Source organism: Lissotriton helveticus, chromosome 10 (assembly GCF_964261635.1).
Source record: "Lissotriton helveticus chromosome 10, aLisHel1.1, whole genome shotgun sequence".
In the NCBI taxonomy this organism is placed as follows: domain Eukaryota; kingdom Metazoa; phylum Chordata; class Amphibia; order Caudata; family Salamandridae; genus Lissotriton; species Lissotriton helveticus.
Genome location: NC_136071.1, coordinates 922,749,621 through 922,767,328, shown reverse-complemented (window position 1 = coordinate 922,767,328; position 17,708 = coordinate 922,749,621). Strand labels below are relative to the sequence as shown.

Here is a 17,708-nt window from a genome sequence, read left to right as displayed (position 1 = left end):
AAATTGGTTGCCTTTATCACACAGGCCTTTTTGCACAGCCTATAACACACATACCTTAACCATGCAGATGCCTTTGCCATACATCTCTTTACCAGGCGATAGTAAGTTTAATAGGATTAGTGAAATCTCTATCTATCTGTTGACATATCTATCTGTCTATCTATCTATCTATCTATCTATCTATCTATCTATCTATCTATCTATCTATCTATCTATCTATCTATCTATCTATCTATCTATCTATCTATCTATCTATCTATCTTTCTATCTATCTATCTATCTATCTATCTATCTATCTATCTATCTATCTTTTTTTTAAATGTAACATTAACTTTTCTTTTTTGGGAGCAACCCCCCCAAGTCCCTCTCTTTTTTAATTTACTCCTAACCTCCTTTTAACACTACCCACCATGAAACCTTAAAACTACTCTTACGACCATTCACCTTAACCCACCCCAAACCCTAAATATATAAATATAGAATATATATATATATTTATATATCCCTACCATATCAATACCTACCATACATGGTAAACGCACAAATACTTACCTACATGGTAGACGCATGTGTTACGTTTTCATGCTAAAGTCATTGTGTCGTAAAGGCAGCATTGCAAAGGCTGTTTATCCACTCACGGCCCCATCTTACTCATTTCCTCATCACCCCTTCACCAAAGGACTCCTACTGATCAGCGAAGCACTAACACCCATCCCCAATGCCTCCATCGCCTCAGCCACATTCCCGGACACCTTGAAGTGTTTTGCTGTCACTCCCCTGCTCAAAAAACACACTATGCTTTCCAACTACAGACCCATCTCCCTCCTACCATACTGAGCACAGGCCTTAGAGAAACTAATCAATGGACACTTCATCAACCATTTCAGCAGCCTTGATGCCACATAGTTTGGATTCAGGCCTAACGACAATACAGAAACAGGGTAAACATCACTTACAACAAAACTTTTACAACGCACTACCATTACAACGCTGTCATTACAACGCAAACCATTACAACGCATTGTGCTGGGGGGCGCTCTAGGATAGGGAATATATTTAATTTACTATCCAACACCTTCCCTACTATCCACAGGGACTGGAGTTGGAATATTAAATTAAATAAATCACTATCCAGCGCCTAAAAGCACTATGCGTTGTAAAGGTTTGCGATGTAAAAACCGCGTTGTAAAGGCAGGCGTTGTAATAGCCTGCGTTGTAGCGTCATACATCCCAGAAACAGCCCTCAGTGGTGCCATAGATGACATCTGCATGATCCTTGACAGAGGAGAGATTATGGCCCTCATTCTCCTGGAACTCTCTGCAGCTTTTGATGTAATCTCACACCCCATCCTCATCTAGTGCTTATATGAGATTGGCATCCAAGGACCCGCTCCTTGATGGACATGCTCCTTCTTAATGGATAGAAAACAAGCTGACAGCTTGGCACCTTACTGCTTGGAGAACTACAAACGCATTTGCGGAGTGCCTCAAGTTTCATAACTCAGCCCCACATTCTTCAACATATACATGATCCCTCCAGCCAACGTAATCTGTGCACAAAACATCAACATCCTTGTCAATGCCAATGACAATTAACTCACACTAGTCATATCTGAGAGGACTTCAAACACAAGAAAAAAGTTCACCAACTGTGTGACTGAAGTCGCTAACTAGATAAAAGCCAACTGTCTCAAGCTCAACACCAAGAAGACAGAATTAGTGCTCTTCAGAAGGAACACCTCACTATGGCACTCCAACTGGTGGCCAGCTGAACTTGGACCAATACCCAGCACTCACGCAAGGAACTTCAGAATCATCAACAACAAACAGGACATGACCGCACAAGTCAATGCCGTCACTGCATCCACCTTCCACACCCTGAAGATTATGAGTAAGAGATTCAAATAGTTCCCAAGCAACACTAAAAAAAGTCATTCACACTCTTGTCACTAGCAGTAACATCCTATAGGTGGATATCACCAAGCCACTTACCAGAAGACTACAAATCATCCAGAACTCCGCAACCAGACACATCCTCAACCTCCCACACACAAATCTCATCACACCACACCTCAGGGAGCTCTCATGGCTCCTGATAGACAAATGCGCTTATTTCAAACTACTCACACACATAATCAAGATACTACACAACTTAGGACCCCATTACGACACAGTTCGCCTGCCACCGTAACGGTAAACGGGACCGACCGTCAGAGGTGCGACGGTCCCGCTATGCCCATTAGGATGCGATTGCCACCCTGGCAGTCCCATCCCGCATATTTCACATTGCGGTGGGTGGTGCTGTAAGCAACACCTGCCGCAATGCAAATGATACATGTTGGTCATTGGCATGCACAACATGACAGGCACCGTGCGGTCCCTGCCACCTTGTGTATGCCAATGTCAAGTGCATCCCCAAAACGCCCAACTCCCTGGGGTCCGCAACAGGCCCCCACAGCCAAAGACCGCATGCCTTGGTATGGCCAAAAACCGCACATATCATAATATGGCGGGCAGTGCCTGCTAGGCAGCGCCACCATATTATGGCCCAGTAGCGCACGGCAGTCATCATAACGATTGCCTGCCTGCGGGCCTGCGTCAGATGGTCTTTCCATCCGCCGCTGTACCCCCGTCATTGTAATATGGTGGGGGGTAAATGGAGTGCGGGCAGGGAAAGATGTTGGGCGGATCGCAAACGCCGTTCGGGCGGTGGCGATTCACCCATCATAATGGCCCCCATAGTATCAGAACAGTCATATATCCTTCCACCAAGCACTCAGACACCTCTGCTTCACAGGACTCCTACTGGTACACATCCGAGGCATACACGGAACAAGATCAGGAGGACACTTGTTATCTTACATCACTCCTAAAGTGTGGAATGACCTCCAACTCCACATCAGTGCCTCCTCCCCTCTTGTTTTAATTCTGCAAGAAGCTGAAGACCTGGCTTTTCAATTAAGTAATCTACCATAAGCAGAGCTAGGCACACACACTTGCTCAGCGTCAGGATACCCTTGCAGGTGATTAAAAATACACATAACAAAACACATAACATAACATAACAAAATATAACATAACGTCATTCATCTAAAGTGCCGTTTATGAGTAGACAGTGTTACCTTCAGTGCTTGCTTCAAAGCGCAACCTGAACCCGGAAGCGCTCACAGATCCGTCGCTGACAAACTTGACATAAGCAAAACTGTCAGAAGTGTCAACAGGATCGGATGTGGTGTTGCTGCAATATTTACCCAAGATATTACCTAATAAATAAAAAACATTTTAGGTCACAAAAAGCATGAGCACATAGTGTTATTAAAATACCACTCTTTTCAGGCAAAACACATTGTCTGCATGAACTAAACTAAAATGCTGAATAAGCACAAGTGCCATTTGTTGTTTGGTGTAAGCAGTTCAAATGCACGAAACCATAAACTCTTGACGACTTGTTCTGAAACCTAACCAGCAAATTGTGAAAAATTCGACATATGGATACAATACCACATTGTCTGTTCTTTTGCAGTTGCATTAACACTGCCTTGCTTCGATGCGCTCTCCTGTATTTATCTCTAACGCCCTAGCCTGGTGACCACTACAATAAGAATGTTATTATTAGACAGTAATACAACAACTAATAAAACGCAATATTAAATCACATGCAAACAAATCATAGACAAACTCAATAGGCTTGGGAACTTAGGGGAAGTTGGGCGTGCATGTGTGAGAGTTTAAGTAGTTGTGTGGATGTATAAGAGGTTGACTGAAAGGATGAGCTAATGGTTCTTTTTATGAGTGAATGTATAAATGGATGAATGAGTGACTGACTGAGGCAATGACAATTCATAGGAGAGTGAATGGATGGGTGGGTATGTGGATTTTTATTTTATTTTATGAATGGATACATCTGTGAGTGCATGGATAAATGACTTGCTGATAGAGTGAACCTGTGAATGGATGAATTGGCAAGTGAATGCATGTACAGATGCATACAGGTAAAACAAACTTATAGGCTGAAGCCTCAGATAGTAATGTTGTTTTGGTTACAAAAATATCAAGAATTGCCCATAGTATTCAATACAATGTGCAGCTGAGCACCATTGCACCAGCAGCGCACACAATATTTGAACAATTACCACCATGATGTCAGTGTGAGCATTACACCATCTTGCCAAAACGTCAACACAACTTGCCACCATTATGCATGTTCAGATTTGTCTCCGGAAAAGAGATATAAACACCCCAGGGGGGCTGTCAACCACTCCAATTTACAGCTAGAGCAAGGGTGGGTGCCACTGACCAGTTCTTTTAAACATTTGTTTATGACTGCTTTCACTCTGGTCTCAAACAGAAGGGCATAGGAGACCCCCAACTCTGACGACCTTGAAACTTGCCGAATTGTCTGAGGAGCCCTCCAGACCACTGTGCTGCACTGCGGAACCGACATCGCTGGACGGCCCTCGCTCTGCACTCTGGCCCTAATTGACTGGGAGGGGCAGCGCAAGATGCAGGCACCCGGCTCCTGATGAAGGGAGGTGCCGGATCCAGCCAACAGTGAGCATTGACACGAGGGAGGAGTTCAGAAAACATTGGACGCCGTTTCCCCCTCCTGCACACTGCCTCGACCTCGCGCTCTTTCCATCCCCCACCATTTTAGTGCCACGGACCTCCTTACGGCTGTGATCGGCTGCGGCCTCAGGAGGTGATATTAAACCTTGCAATGTAGAGCCGAACTGCCTGGCAAGCGCGCCTGTGAGGCTTCTTGAGAGGGAGGTTGTCCTCCCTTCCTCCTCTTACCGGGGGCTGCTCCTAGACTGACCTCATTGCCAGTGAGAACAGAGTGTCTGTTAGTGGCTGCATTAAGGGAACATAGCTACACACACCACAGCCAGAGATTACAGGGGGTATTCTTCCCGATAAATGGAGGCCTCCTTTTGCCGCCTTACCTACCTGCTGTTGCCTGGATAAGGGGGGGAGGTGGGGGCACAATCCCTAATCACGCCCTGCATGCAGTAGAGAGAAGGGCGCAGGGGCTGCCCTCCTGAAATGCCGTAAAGGCGCCTGCACATTCCTGCAGCGTGGGACACTTCCTGGACACTGTAGGCCTTCTTTCACTACCTTACGTACCTGCTATTGCCTGGCTGGGGTGGGACGTGGTCCCCCAGCACGCCCTGACCACCTCAGAGAGAAGTGGAAGGGGCTGCCCACCTGAAACACCGTAAAGGTGCCTGCACCTTCCCGCAGCATACCGAAGAGCCCGGGACGGGAGAGGCTGGGTTGGGCAACCTCCCTAAGATCTTCTATCTAGGTAGGAGATTAAGGTACTGTTCAACTTTATTGTCGAGCTGATAACTTTGAGACTCAATAGACAGGGTTAGTCTCGCCAGCTACACTGTCTTATCGCTTCTACCAGAGTTCGCATAAATACTTATTTGTCATCTACCACTGGATAGGGAAAAGAAAGGCGGAAGATTGTGCGGGGGGGGGGGGACAGCAGTGAAAGGGAAAATAGCTGGGAAAATAGCAAAACTTGCTGGAAGCAACTGTGTGCTTGACCGCATCAACAGTTTGTTGGTTGAATGTGAAGGCCTTTGAAACACCCAAGTTGCAACCCCCGATGTGCCTTAGGTAACCCAACATCTATTAAAAGTCCAAGCCCCAGTAAACCGCCAGTCATTGAAATAAATGTCAAAAGAGCCATGGGTAAGAATTCTTTTCCATGTGCCTATGAAGTCAAAAGCCAAACTGAGGGAGCTCTTTCACCACCATCCGAGCAATTCCCACAGAGTCAGTTTGACCTAGCGGTCTCTTGAAGCAATAGATTCACCCCTTCTTCTTGATGTGAGCAATGCCTCCCAGGATGCCATCAAGCCAACAATATTAGAGGCACCATGTGTATCAGCATCAGACCCCCATCATCACGATCAGAGTGCCCATAAGCTCCTCGGCGACCTCAGAGCGGAAGTGGGGGCCTTGAGGTCGATGATAGGCGACCTCACAGGGCTAATGAAACAACTATTGGAGAGCAGTCCTAGACCCAGCTCTCGCAGTGAGACTTTATGAAGTATGACCAGTCAACCTATACATGAGCCACCAATTATTTTGTCACCCCTTAGACATACAGGGAAAGGGGTTATTACTGGGCAAGGGTGGGTAAGAAGCAGCACAAGGGTTATATTATGACTCTAATTAACAGAGCTATCAAGGACAGTATAGAGGGGTGAGTGGATGCAGAGGGGTCAATAGATGCAGAGGAGTCAGAAAGCAAGAGTGAAACTGATTCCAGCTGCCACATATGGAAGAAGGAGGTATTGTGTGCAAGGGTTGAAGGGTGGAGGGCGATATGAACTAAAGGGGTAAGTACAGAGGTGAAAATGGTTTAACATTACAAGAGGGTTAGAATTTCTGGAGGAAAAAGTTCAGAGAGAATTAGGAAGAGTGGAGGTGCTGAAGTGTTAACAGATGTGTGCAAAGTCAATAGTGTTGGACTGCAGGGTTTTATTAGGTGTTTGAGGGGTGGGAGAAGTATTATTGCTAAGCCCTCCCCTCATGACCCCTAACTCTGCCACCCATGATTCCTCACTGCTCATTGTCACTCCCATCTCTCAAATTCAGTCCCCCTATTTGCTGACATAGTAGTAACAGAGGGAAAAAAGCAATGCATACCGGAAGCATTGTATTCGCGTATCTCCACGTAGTCACTTGTACAATCTGGGGAGTACTGCAAGTTCAGTGTGACAAAGCTGATAGAGAGAAAATGCCCTGTGGGTCCATGGAGAAACCATTCACACAGCGAGTTGTCTGGATAGTTAAGGGTGGGATAGCCAGGGCTCTGGATGATTCCATTTTGTCCAGTCAAAGTTCCTCCACATGTGGCTGAAAAAGAAATGCACCCAATTACCACAAGTACAGCTTCTTTTTCTTTTTTTATTAGTTTATTTTAAAAAAACGCAAAAGATAAAAAATGCAAAATCACATTACTAATAAAATCTATAAAATAGCAAATCAGTGAAGAAACATATTGAAACTGCACGTTTTAAAGTGTTTCAAAAGAATACTAGTGAGCTACGAGAATCATACCAGAATTCAGAAGAGCACAGGCAAGAATATAAAGATACAATTAATCCAATATTATCATCAATATGATCAAATATTCTTCATGGCATTTGGTGAGATGTTTGTTAAACAAGAACAGGGGTAAACCTCTTTAGAAGTCTTCCCAGTTTGACACGAACTACACAGTCAGCAATTATACTTACAATCCCTCCACTTGCTCACATTGTTCAATGGTAGAGCATGATCAATATTGATTTGCAGTAAGGACATTATTTTAGTCTATCAAACAAATTATCACTGTGTTACCCCCAGCCACCCTCTCTAGAGGTGCAAACATTTGCGTGATATACATGATATATTTTTTAACTAGCACATCGGATGCCCTTAACCTGGACTTAATTGCAAAGAATGGTTTTGGCAACCGAATAAATCAAGGAGGATTACTTAGCAAAGCCAAAGACTGGAAGTGGTGGTCCTCCTCTTAATAAAAATGGTGATTGCATCTAAACAATGAGGTCAATCCATGAAGGCATTTATAAGTATATGAAGTAGTATTCCTATAGCATTCCTAAATGCCTTTATAAATTGACCCCAAAACATCTAAAATTGAATCATTCAGGGAGCGTTCCATACAATTAGTTCAAACAGAAAAGACTGTGCCCTCTGTGCTCTTTGATTCATAAGGATCTGGATTCACAGTTACTAAGAATATAAGAAGTAGTACTCCTGTAGTCCTACTTTTCATACATTCATTTGTAAGTTGCCCCCACTATGTATCAGTTTATGCAGTTTGGGCCTCCTCTACCCAAACATCAAACTGAAAACAGTAATGCCCGAGCTCTGCAAAAATCAGCTGTGTGTAGTACAGTAGGTACTTTACATGCATTGTTAAGGCTATGCCTTGGATCTGGGTTCTGTAAACCTAATCGCACATGTTGGGGAGGAGTCTACTACTACAATACTATAGCACAGTAAATAACTCAATACATCAACTTCAGAGGATGAAAGGGTGATTGAGAACTGCTGGGATGGGCTTGTGCTTAAGTCTCTGAGCTGTCTTCGAGGACCTGGCTTCCTTCTGAGTATTAAAATCCTTTAGGATTTTAGGATTTCTGCTTTGAATTCAAATGAGAAGAATTGATAAACAATACATATTTCTGTAAATTATTAGCATGTTTGTAGGTTGTTTAAAATACCCAAGTGAATTTTACCATTTGGTGATTTGTTAATCCTATCCCTCCTATCTTCAGTTCCCCCTGGAAACAGTGAGAATGATCTATAATGTGCATTTTTGTCCCAGCCCATAGCACACACAAACCTATACTGATAACACATGGGCATTTGGACAGGGCCAGGGAGAGCTATTATTAATGTAAAAGGTTCACTGGCAATGCGGCACATGGGTGTGACGGCCCACTGCACCCCAATTAGTGACTGCTTTTTACGATCAAATAAAAGCTAGGGAGACCCATTATCCTTTCTTGCATTAGAGACTATCTGACTCTGTCTAACCCACTGTATTTGGATGTGTGTGAATGAAAATATATAGGTGCATGTCTAGGTAAAAGGTCTAACTGCCTTGGAAATTCCCACCCTAAAATTCATATGGTATCTTAGGTTGCAAATTGATGAGTGAGGTCCACAAGCTAGTTCTTTTGCGTGTTTTTGCCTATGGAGAGCTGTCATGCACCCTCATTTTGTTTTCCTATAGGATCAGATGCCTGACTCGCTGGGCCCTAGGCTCCAAGCGTCTTGCTCAGTCTCACTTGATTCATCAAGAGATACTTCTAAAATTGAGAAAAATGACTGTGAGTCTATATTTTCATCATACAAGACATTGGTCTCACAGAAACATTTCATTACTAGGGAACACTTTATTGTACTATTACCATTGTTCATACTATGTGAGAATACCAACATTGAAGAATATCTCACAATCTTTTACAAATGGTAACTTTTGAAAACATATTACTAATAGGTTATCGTTAACAGTTATAGAGATTTAAAACTGAAGATAGAGAAACACTCTGATGGCTACGTTACAGTCAGACTCAACATGTGCAACACTTTACCAACACAGCTGAGCTATAATTGAATGAACAACTACTTACCTATGGAATACGTGATTGAGAATCCAGCGCGTGTCCTACTGCTATCCGACCTGAACTGGAGGTACATGACAGTGCCTAGAGACTTCTGGATACCTGGTAGAGAGCTCCCACACAGTTTGGCAATCTCTGGTGCATTGGAATCAGCACCATCTCTTAACTGCAGGTAAGCAGAGCTGCAACTGGAATGGGAGGTGGGTTATAAGATTTTTTAAAAAATTATATTATGCTACTTTGATTCTAAAATCGACCCTGTGAAGACAACCAGCCCCTGCAGTTCACAACATAGATCAATCAAAGTGCAAGCGCTTGCCTTCTAAAGCCACCCCGTTTCCAATGACTCATTTTCTTTGGTTCATTGTTTTACTCATTTAAATATGCCCTTAGCTAATTGCAGAGTATGTACTTTTAACACAAAAGGGGTGGAAGGCATGGAACACAAAGTATGGAAGCTATTTAAAAACAATAATTACAACAATAACATCAGCTTATATAGGTATATTATTTAATAATTATTTGTGTTTGGATAAAATTAGCTAGAAGGGGCCTGATGTACTAAGCCATTTACTCATGTAAGTTCAAGCTCAAATGGCTCGATTTGTGAAGCATTCAATAATTGTGAATTTGCCACGTAAATCTATTTACCCAAGCACATTATTACTCCATGATAGCAGGAAATCACGTGTGACTAAATCCCACTTGGAGGTGGGAAGTGGGCATTGTACAAAGGAGACATCCACAAACTTGAGACTTTGTGGGTATTGCCATAATCTCAAGGGGTTTGGGGTATTCATAAATATTTCTCTGATTCCTAATATAAAAAGGTTGCAGATTCATCTCTGATAAGAGCAGGTGAACAACCATTTACAAGGTGAGAAGGGGTGAGGAAGGCCACCACATTTAGAGGAAGCATGGGAGAATGGTTTATCCACAGGGAAAATAATTTCTCCAGGGAGAAAAACAAATGTGACACTGGCACTGGCTAAGCCATTTGGTCTCTCATGAAAGAAACTGTACCCAGATTCATCATAGGATTGCATTGGCCTTGCGTCATGCAAGGAGACTGTGAGGGTGTAGGTGCAATATATGGTATAGTTGTTCAACCTCACCGTGTAATACACTCACTGTATTCAGCCCAGAGAGGCTCATTTGCAAATTACTTAGCTCATCCCTGGGAAGCGGTGGTTTCGAACAGCAAGGCTTAAACAAAGGAACAATTGTATTGAGATGCACTAAACAACAGCTCCTTAAGTCTTAAGTGAATTACTCTTTTTGTAGGAAAGAAATAGAATGGTTGCATACAGGAAGGATAGAAGTGTAAAGTGTAGTGCGAAATTAAACACATCAATGCACAGAAACATGCTGAGAGAGTCTATCTTTCCTGTAATTACGTATAGTGTGAACAAAATAAACATGTTGCAATATATATCTGATTTCTGCAGATCATAGTTTTTTTTTTTAAACAGACCAGAAGAAGGAAAAGCCAGGTCTACTTTTCATTATTTAAAGTACACCTATAAATATGCTCTGTGACCTCCCTTTTGCTGGGCTGCGCTGACAGCAGTCATTATGAAATCACAATATAACTGTAATACGATATTGCAGCTGAGCAGCTATGTCTTTTCGCTATCACAAATGACTACAGACACTGCACTGCAGTTTTTCAGGATTCCATGTATTGCATCTTGTTTACTTTTCCTATTCAGAGGTTTAGCATTGGTAGGGCTGACTGTGTTACACACTGTCCACTGCTAGTACTATGATACAGTGTATGGGTGTCAGTAGGTGTGCCTCTCTTCTGTTGAACAGTCTCTGTCAGTAGGTGCTTTCCATTGTTATCACCTCAACACAATGGGTTGGGGCTTTTACAGAATGGAGCGTAGCCCTCAATGAAACAGGAGAAAAATGTGTTTCTGGGAAACAGTTCCCAAATAGTTGATGCATAAAACCACAGGGTAAACAACTGAATTTTTTTTCGGATACTTAGGAAATATCTGTTCTTGGAAGTAGCGGCGGAAATATACTTTTATAAATGTATCTTTACACATGGGATAAAGTACCCCTCTTACATTAATTATAATGATATTGCAAGGCATTGAGGAGTTCCAAGGCCATATGTAGGAATGCGAACAGCAGCTGAGATCCTTTATAAGGTCTTCAAACTCCAAGGTGACTTGCAATATCCATCTAATGCACGGCAGAGGATATTTTATTCCTTACAATACATGGTTATTTCTTTGAACTCCCCACAAATTCGAGTAAATAATTCGTGTCTTGCTCCTTCAAGTTGCTTATCTGCAAGATCTATTGTTACCATTTCTTTAAAATATATGTAGAATCGATTTTGGACGGACAGAAAGGAGTATTCTCTCTTACCACATGCTACTTAGTGGCTGTTTGGTGTATTATTTCTCTTACAATTGAGTGCATGCACTGGAAAATATGACAGACTATTTTACATCTTAAAACTACACTGGATCATCATGCATTAAGTTCTTTATCTTATAGAATAGTAACAACACTCTGTGTTTACTGAAGCAGACTTTTCTTTAAAGTTTTAGTCAGGATTCAAGGTGAAATTGAGAACAATTGGCTTTACCAATGCTCGCTTTGAAAGGATGCACTACACTCTGAAATAAAGGATAATATTAAAGACAGCACATGGCTGACATGAAGTTAACAAAAACTGTACATACTTGACTGAAGGCTCGATGTAAAACTGCTCTGTGAACTCCAGTTCTACAGCTTCGCCGTTCGGCACAGCGATGATCCAAACACAGTCAGCATTCGCGGGATAGTTGTTGGGGTAGTTGGGTGAGGTCAAAACACCGGTAGGGTTTGCATCACTCACATAGATATTTCCTCCACAAGCTGTTTGAAAATTCAATGACAATGTTTACATCATTAATAAGAACAGTATGAAGAGACAGAAAATTTGTGATAATTAGGATTACAGGACGAAGATGTTTGAGGAACCTAGACCACAATGAGCTCCAAAAAAACAATTGGGTCTATTGTCTGCCTCTTTTTTTTTATTTTTTTTTGCAAAAAGTTATAGATTACCAGGCTGTGCTCAGGTCTTGGATTCATGGTACACTTTTAAATGTGTACGTTTATAAATCGTATATAAATGCTTCCTTATGTTTTTATAATGTACAGAGAAACTCAAAGCTTACATTGAAAAGTCTAACTAGGATTATTACTTATCACAACAAAAAATTGAGCGGGTGTATTGGGTTGTGTTTTTTGTATTTATAATTGGCCTCCATACAGCTCATTATATCAATGAGATACACCAAGGCACATAGGTGTCAGTACACTTCATATGATATACAAAGCTCAAATCCCTGGAGTAAGTAAAAATCATACCTCACAAATGCAAATATTTGTTCTACATAGCTTTAATTCCTGCAAATTCTCCTTAACAGTGCAAATGAACCATTGAAAGATAATAAACCATGCTAAATTCTGATGTTGCTTAACCCAATCCTTTTAACCTCCAATCTCTCTTTCCACATCAACCCAGATGTCATTGGTAAATAAGCACCTACCCATCTGGAACTTTGCTTTGAACATCCCCCAGAGCTGAATGAAAATTTTAAATTACATATAGAAGGAACTTGAAGGTTACTGGGTTATTAGTTGAAAGAGATGAGAGCCCCACTCAAGTAACAAACACAATCGTTGTGAAGCAAAACCACAAAAGTCACTAAATAAACCTGTGCGTAATCCCCTGGTAGATTGATACAAAAGCAGTCAGACCTAGTTGAGAGACAACGTGTATAGTATTTGTTCAGCACTATAACAGTAATCAAGGGAAATTACAACACAAGCAAATTCCCAAACCAATTCGGAAAGTAGAGTAAAGTTTAAAACGACATCAAAAATACATAAATCCAATAAGTAGAATCAGAGTTATGCATTTTTAAATTTTAGGTGAAAATAGCACCAAAAAGCAAAAAAGTCCTTCGTAGGAATCTTGTTACGCTGGACTGGGTCAAAATCACACGATCAGGCAAACTGCAATGGGGCATGGATCAGATACAGGGACCAGGTTCATCCCGGTGAAAAGTTTACATTCTCTGAGCTCAAGGCCGCACAAGGAGCCTCAGCTGTACGTTTGTGTTGGTAGGGACCACAAAGAGATCGATGTCTGAGCTAAAAGCAGGTCGACGCTGGAGCTTCACATTGGAAGGAAACTCAGATGATCACTGTTTGGTGTAAAGAGCAGATTGACACCTGAACTTCACATTGGTGAGAGAACCAATGATTGTTGCTGACAGGAAGAGCCTGCTCGCGGACATGAAGCGCACAAACATCTGGATTTTCAACTGCAGTTGCAGTCTCGAGTAGGAGGATATCAGCCAATGTTCCAGGACCTGGTGGGGCACCTCTTAGGGCTCAGAACTCACTCCAACAAAGGCCAGCAGCAGGGCTCAGTCAAGTATAGTTGATGCTGGTCTGCTGGGCAGTTGCAGGGATGGCCTATGGAAGCTTGGTGTATTCGAGTAGCTCATACAGGTAAGCTAACTGCTCCTTGGATGCACCTCTGGGGATCCTGTGTTGAAAGGAAGCAAGCAGGTCCAGTGTTTCTTCTATAGGCAGCATGGCAGTCCTTATTCTGAATCCTCCACATCTCCAGGAGTGACCAAAATGACCCCCTCCAGCTAGGATAAAGTAATTAATACCTTGCTGGGCTTCCCTGCTCAGGCGATAGAACGTGGACAGTTCGCCTGTTCTGCAGTGGTACTTGTCATTTCTATGCCCCTCTGAACCTAGTTATTACCCTCTGTCAACACCCTCTGGATCCACTGGCTGACCCACGAGAAACCCTTTCCTCATCTGTGGAGCCCATTCTTGAGGTTCCTGACCATGCATTACTCACAGATGCTTCCCAGTGGGCAGACAGTACCACCATGGCCAGCAAGGTGATGTGGCCCATTTCGCCACTTGGATCAGACCTCTGTTTCCAACCCAGGGAAAACTCTACCCAAAGGGACAACAACAAACAGAGGCAATTGACAGCTGTCAGTGTTGAGTCAGCCCCAAGACATTCATCGTCAGATGGAAGCTCCAACCTAGGGCTTTGGGCATGCCTCACTATCAGATTTCGGGCTGGCAAGGAGTCCCCCACTTGCTCCTGAGGTTTCCTTGACCTCTTAGGTTTCTTAGAGTGGGAGGCAACAGCCCCAGGCAATAGATAATTTACTTCCACTCTCCTGCCATCTCAGTGGTGATATTCTGAGACTGGCCTCTCAGCCTGGGGTCTGTACACTGTGGTTGATGAAGTTCCTAGAAAGTCAGGACATCCAGGGGAACCACTACCCCCCGCACCCCATGGGTGACACACTCGGTCTGTGTCATTCAGTGGTCTGCCTGGTCAACGAACTGACCATTTGAGTCACTTCTTGGGATCCATGGTTCAAGATAAGTAGGTCCCGCCTTCGTTCTTCTGAATTTTCCACAAGTCCAGGAGTGTTCTGATGAGAGTTTCTTAGGGTGCCATTCTTATACCAAGGTTGATGGCCTCTGAGTGGAGGGTGTCCCTTTTGTCTAACCTTCCCCATTTTCTAAGTTTGGCTCCAATCTACCCAGGGGACAAAGGTAGGTAGGCCTAGGTGTGAGTTGTATTTGTCAGTGTCATGGCAGTTAGGTCTTACAAGTAAGGTAAGGAGCTGGCACAGTCCTTAGGGTACACTTTGAAGCTCATGAAGGGCTGAGTACAACCCCCTAGGCCTTCCCCTCAGGGGAGGAACACCCTGCCCCACAATGAAGGGACTTTTGCCCCCACGTCTGGAAGACATACACAACACACCACAGGACAGTCATTCACAGTCATGTGACCCTGGGCACTGGACGCCTGATATCGCATTAGCTAGCAAACGAATGCCGGTCTAATGACCAGCTGCTTTTTGTTTGTATGGTAGACTGGGTCATACAATGCAGTGATTCTCAACTATTGTGAGGAGTGGCGGTAGAATGATTGGATTGAACCAGGCAGGTATATAGGCTCGCAAGTGCCACATCGATTAGTTACAGCTAAAACTTGAACAATGGATGGAGTGATTTACGAAATGCTCCTCTCTTGTCTTTAGATTGAGTCACGCATTGGGCAGATATTCGTGTCTATGATATCGGCTCTTGGAAAGCTGCACCACCCCCACATTCGAGGTAGGTGGCATTGCAGTTACAATAGTAACACGAGTGGAAATTAGGTCCGTTGTTGATGGAAAGTCTAATTAGACTTTTGTTTAAACTGGGCCGATCCGGTTTGTTTCCCCCACCACCAGACAGCAGCAAGCCTGATGGATTAAAATTTCGGCCATCAGGTATAGTGCATTTATGAAATTAACCCCTCCGCTGCTGGCCCGATTCCCCTGCTGTGCTGGGGGAAGGGGGGGCGCGCACAGCGCCCCGGTGCTCATGACGAGCTCAGCTCGTCAAGAGCCACGGTTCTCGTGTGCTCATGACGAGCTGAGCTCGTCACGGCCACGTCCATTTCAATAGAACGCTCAGCACAGTAGGGGAATTATCCCCGTGTGTGAGCGTTCTAACGGCCATGACGAGCTCAGCTCGTCATGAGCACACAAGAACCGTGGCTCATGACGAGCTGAGCTTGTCATGAGCATGGGAGGGGTTAAAAGACTGGAGAGGATAGAGTAATGTTGAGAAAGGATACAGAAAGAGTGATATATTCATTTTTAGTTATTTAGATTCTACCAATGTGTATATAATTCAGAAGCCCTGATGAGAGCCCCTGGAGGTCCCCTGAGGCTTGAAATGCGTCGGCATTTGCAGTAATAGGCATTAAGATCAATACTGACAGGGTGCTGTATACTGAGGAACATTGAGTGAAGTTTTGTTCCCAGTTTTGTTGGTAGGTCTCAGTAGAGAATTAATTTGTATCTATCAGTTGTAAACGATAACATATTGATGTTTTGTTGCATTGTGATAAATGTATGTAATGTATATTGTGATAAATGTTGTAAAGATATGTAAATGTTTGTAAATATAGGAATCACTTGATATGTGTTTGTTTGGAAGGACTAGACGTCTTTTTTATATACATTCTTCCTAATGTATATAAATCAAAAAGATGAAATAAGCTATTCAAGAAAAAGGTTTAATAAATGACCTAATCATATGAAGCAACTCATGATTATTGCAGTAAAGAAATTGCATAAATTCTTTAGAAACACCAGTTTTCCCCTTTTTTAGTACTTACTTTCTAAAAGTGGCATTTTCAGAATAGTAACTTAAAATCCGACTTTACCATTATAGAGCATGTTAGGTTACAATGACAATGAGTGAAAGAAGTATTTTTCAACTTGTTCTCAAACTGAAGTTATCTTTTATTAAGTGGGTGATAAATTAACCCAGTACACGTCTATGGGAGAGATAGACTTGCTACAGTGAAAAACGAAACAATGTCAGGACATCTAAAACTCAAGGACACATGCCTATTTTTTAAATACCATGCATCTTGCCCTATAAGCTGTTACGGCCTAGTTTACGGGTGATTTCTAAGTATTCACAAGGAAGGTTTAGGGTGGTTAAAGGTTTTGTTTCCCCAGGTCAAAATGTCAATTTAAGACTGCACCACAGAATGCAGTGGCAGACCCTGAGACATGCTTCACAGTGTCACTTTTAGTGGGCGGTACAATGAGGGCTGTAACGCACACGTGGCATTTAATTTCAAGCTTTGGGCACACGTAGTACCACATGCCAGAGACTTAAAAGTAATTACATTTACTAATCAAGTGTTTACCAATTTTATGTTAGGGAGAGAGCACGAGCACATTATCAGTGATTAGCAGGAGTAAAGTTCAGAGAGTTGTAAAAGCCAACAAAAATGGGTTCTGCTAAGGAAGTCAAAAATCCCGTAGAAACGTCCTGCTCCAACAGACCTCATTACGAGTAACCAGGTATTTTTGGTGCAGTTGTACTTCCCAGGGAAATACCAATACTGCGGTACTTCCCTGTGTTGGTGTTACCGGACTATCCTGATTTGGGAAGTTTGGAAGTGTACCATGTGGTGTAGGAGTTTGTGCTGCTGTTCAAATAAATGCGTTTCCTCTTTCTGATGACTTCCACGAGTTTTTTTCCGGATAAACTACACACGGGAACATCTCAGAAGTGCTGTAAATCCTTTCTATTTCCAATTGCAATGAGGACGCAAAAGCCTGTTTTCCTATGGATTAAGAATGCTGGCCTACTCCCAATGAGGGCCAGAGAGTCTCCCTACCTGTCAGGACAATGCAGCTTCCCAGCTCCCTGACGCCTCCATCAGGACAGTGATAAGGACTCGCAGTATCAACCTAAGGTCATCCCTTCTTGAGCACACAGAGTGAAGGGAGCACAGTGAAAGCACGAGGAGGGACCAGGCCTTTACTATTAATAGCATTTCAACTGGAATGCGGTGATTGGATTATACCTGGGAACATATGTACCATAGAACTTTAAGCATATGCTCTCTTGTTGCTTCTAACCACAATGTTTAACAATGTAAATGTTGTGTAATATTATCGGATGTCAATTTCTCAAACC

The 17,708-nt window shown here is 42.9% G+C and overlaps 1 protein-coding gene across 1 annotated transcript in view; it reads right to left on the bottom strand.

The window, feature by feature from the left end:
* CUBN (cubilin) overlaps positions 1-17,708 on the bottom strand; it is a 1,583,269-nt gene that overhangs the window by 510,036 nt on the left and 1,055,525 nt on the right. The window contains exons 44-47 of the mRNA XM_078663578.1: positions 11,858-12,032; positions 9,165-9,343; positions 6,664-6,873; positions 3,123-3,263 (exon numbers count right to left, since the gene is read on the bottom strand). Coding sequence (XP_078519704.1) covers positions 3,123-3,263; positions 6,664-6,873; positions 9,165-9,343; positions 11,858-12,032 — 705 coding nt within the window. The remainder of the gene's footprint in view (positions 1-3,122; positions 3,264-6,663; positions 6,874-9,164; positions 9,344-11,857; positions 12,033-17,708) is intronic.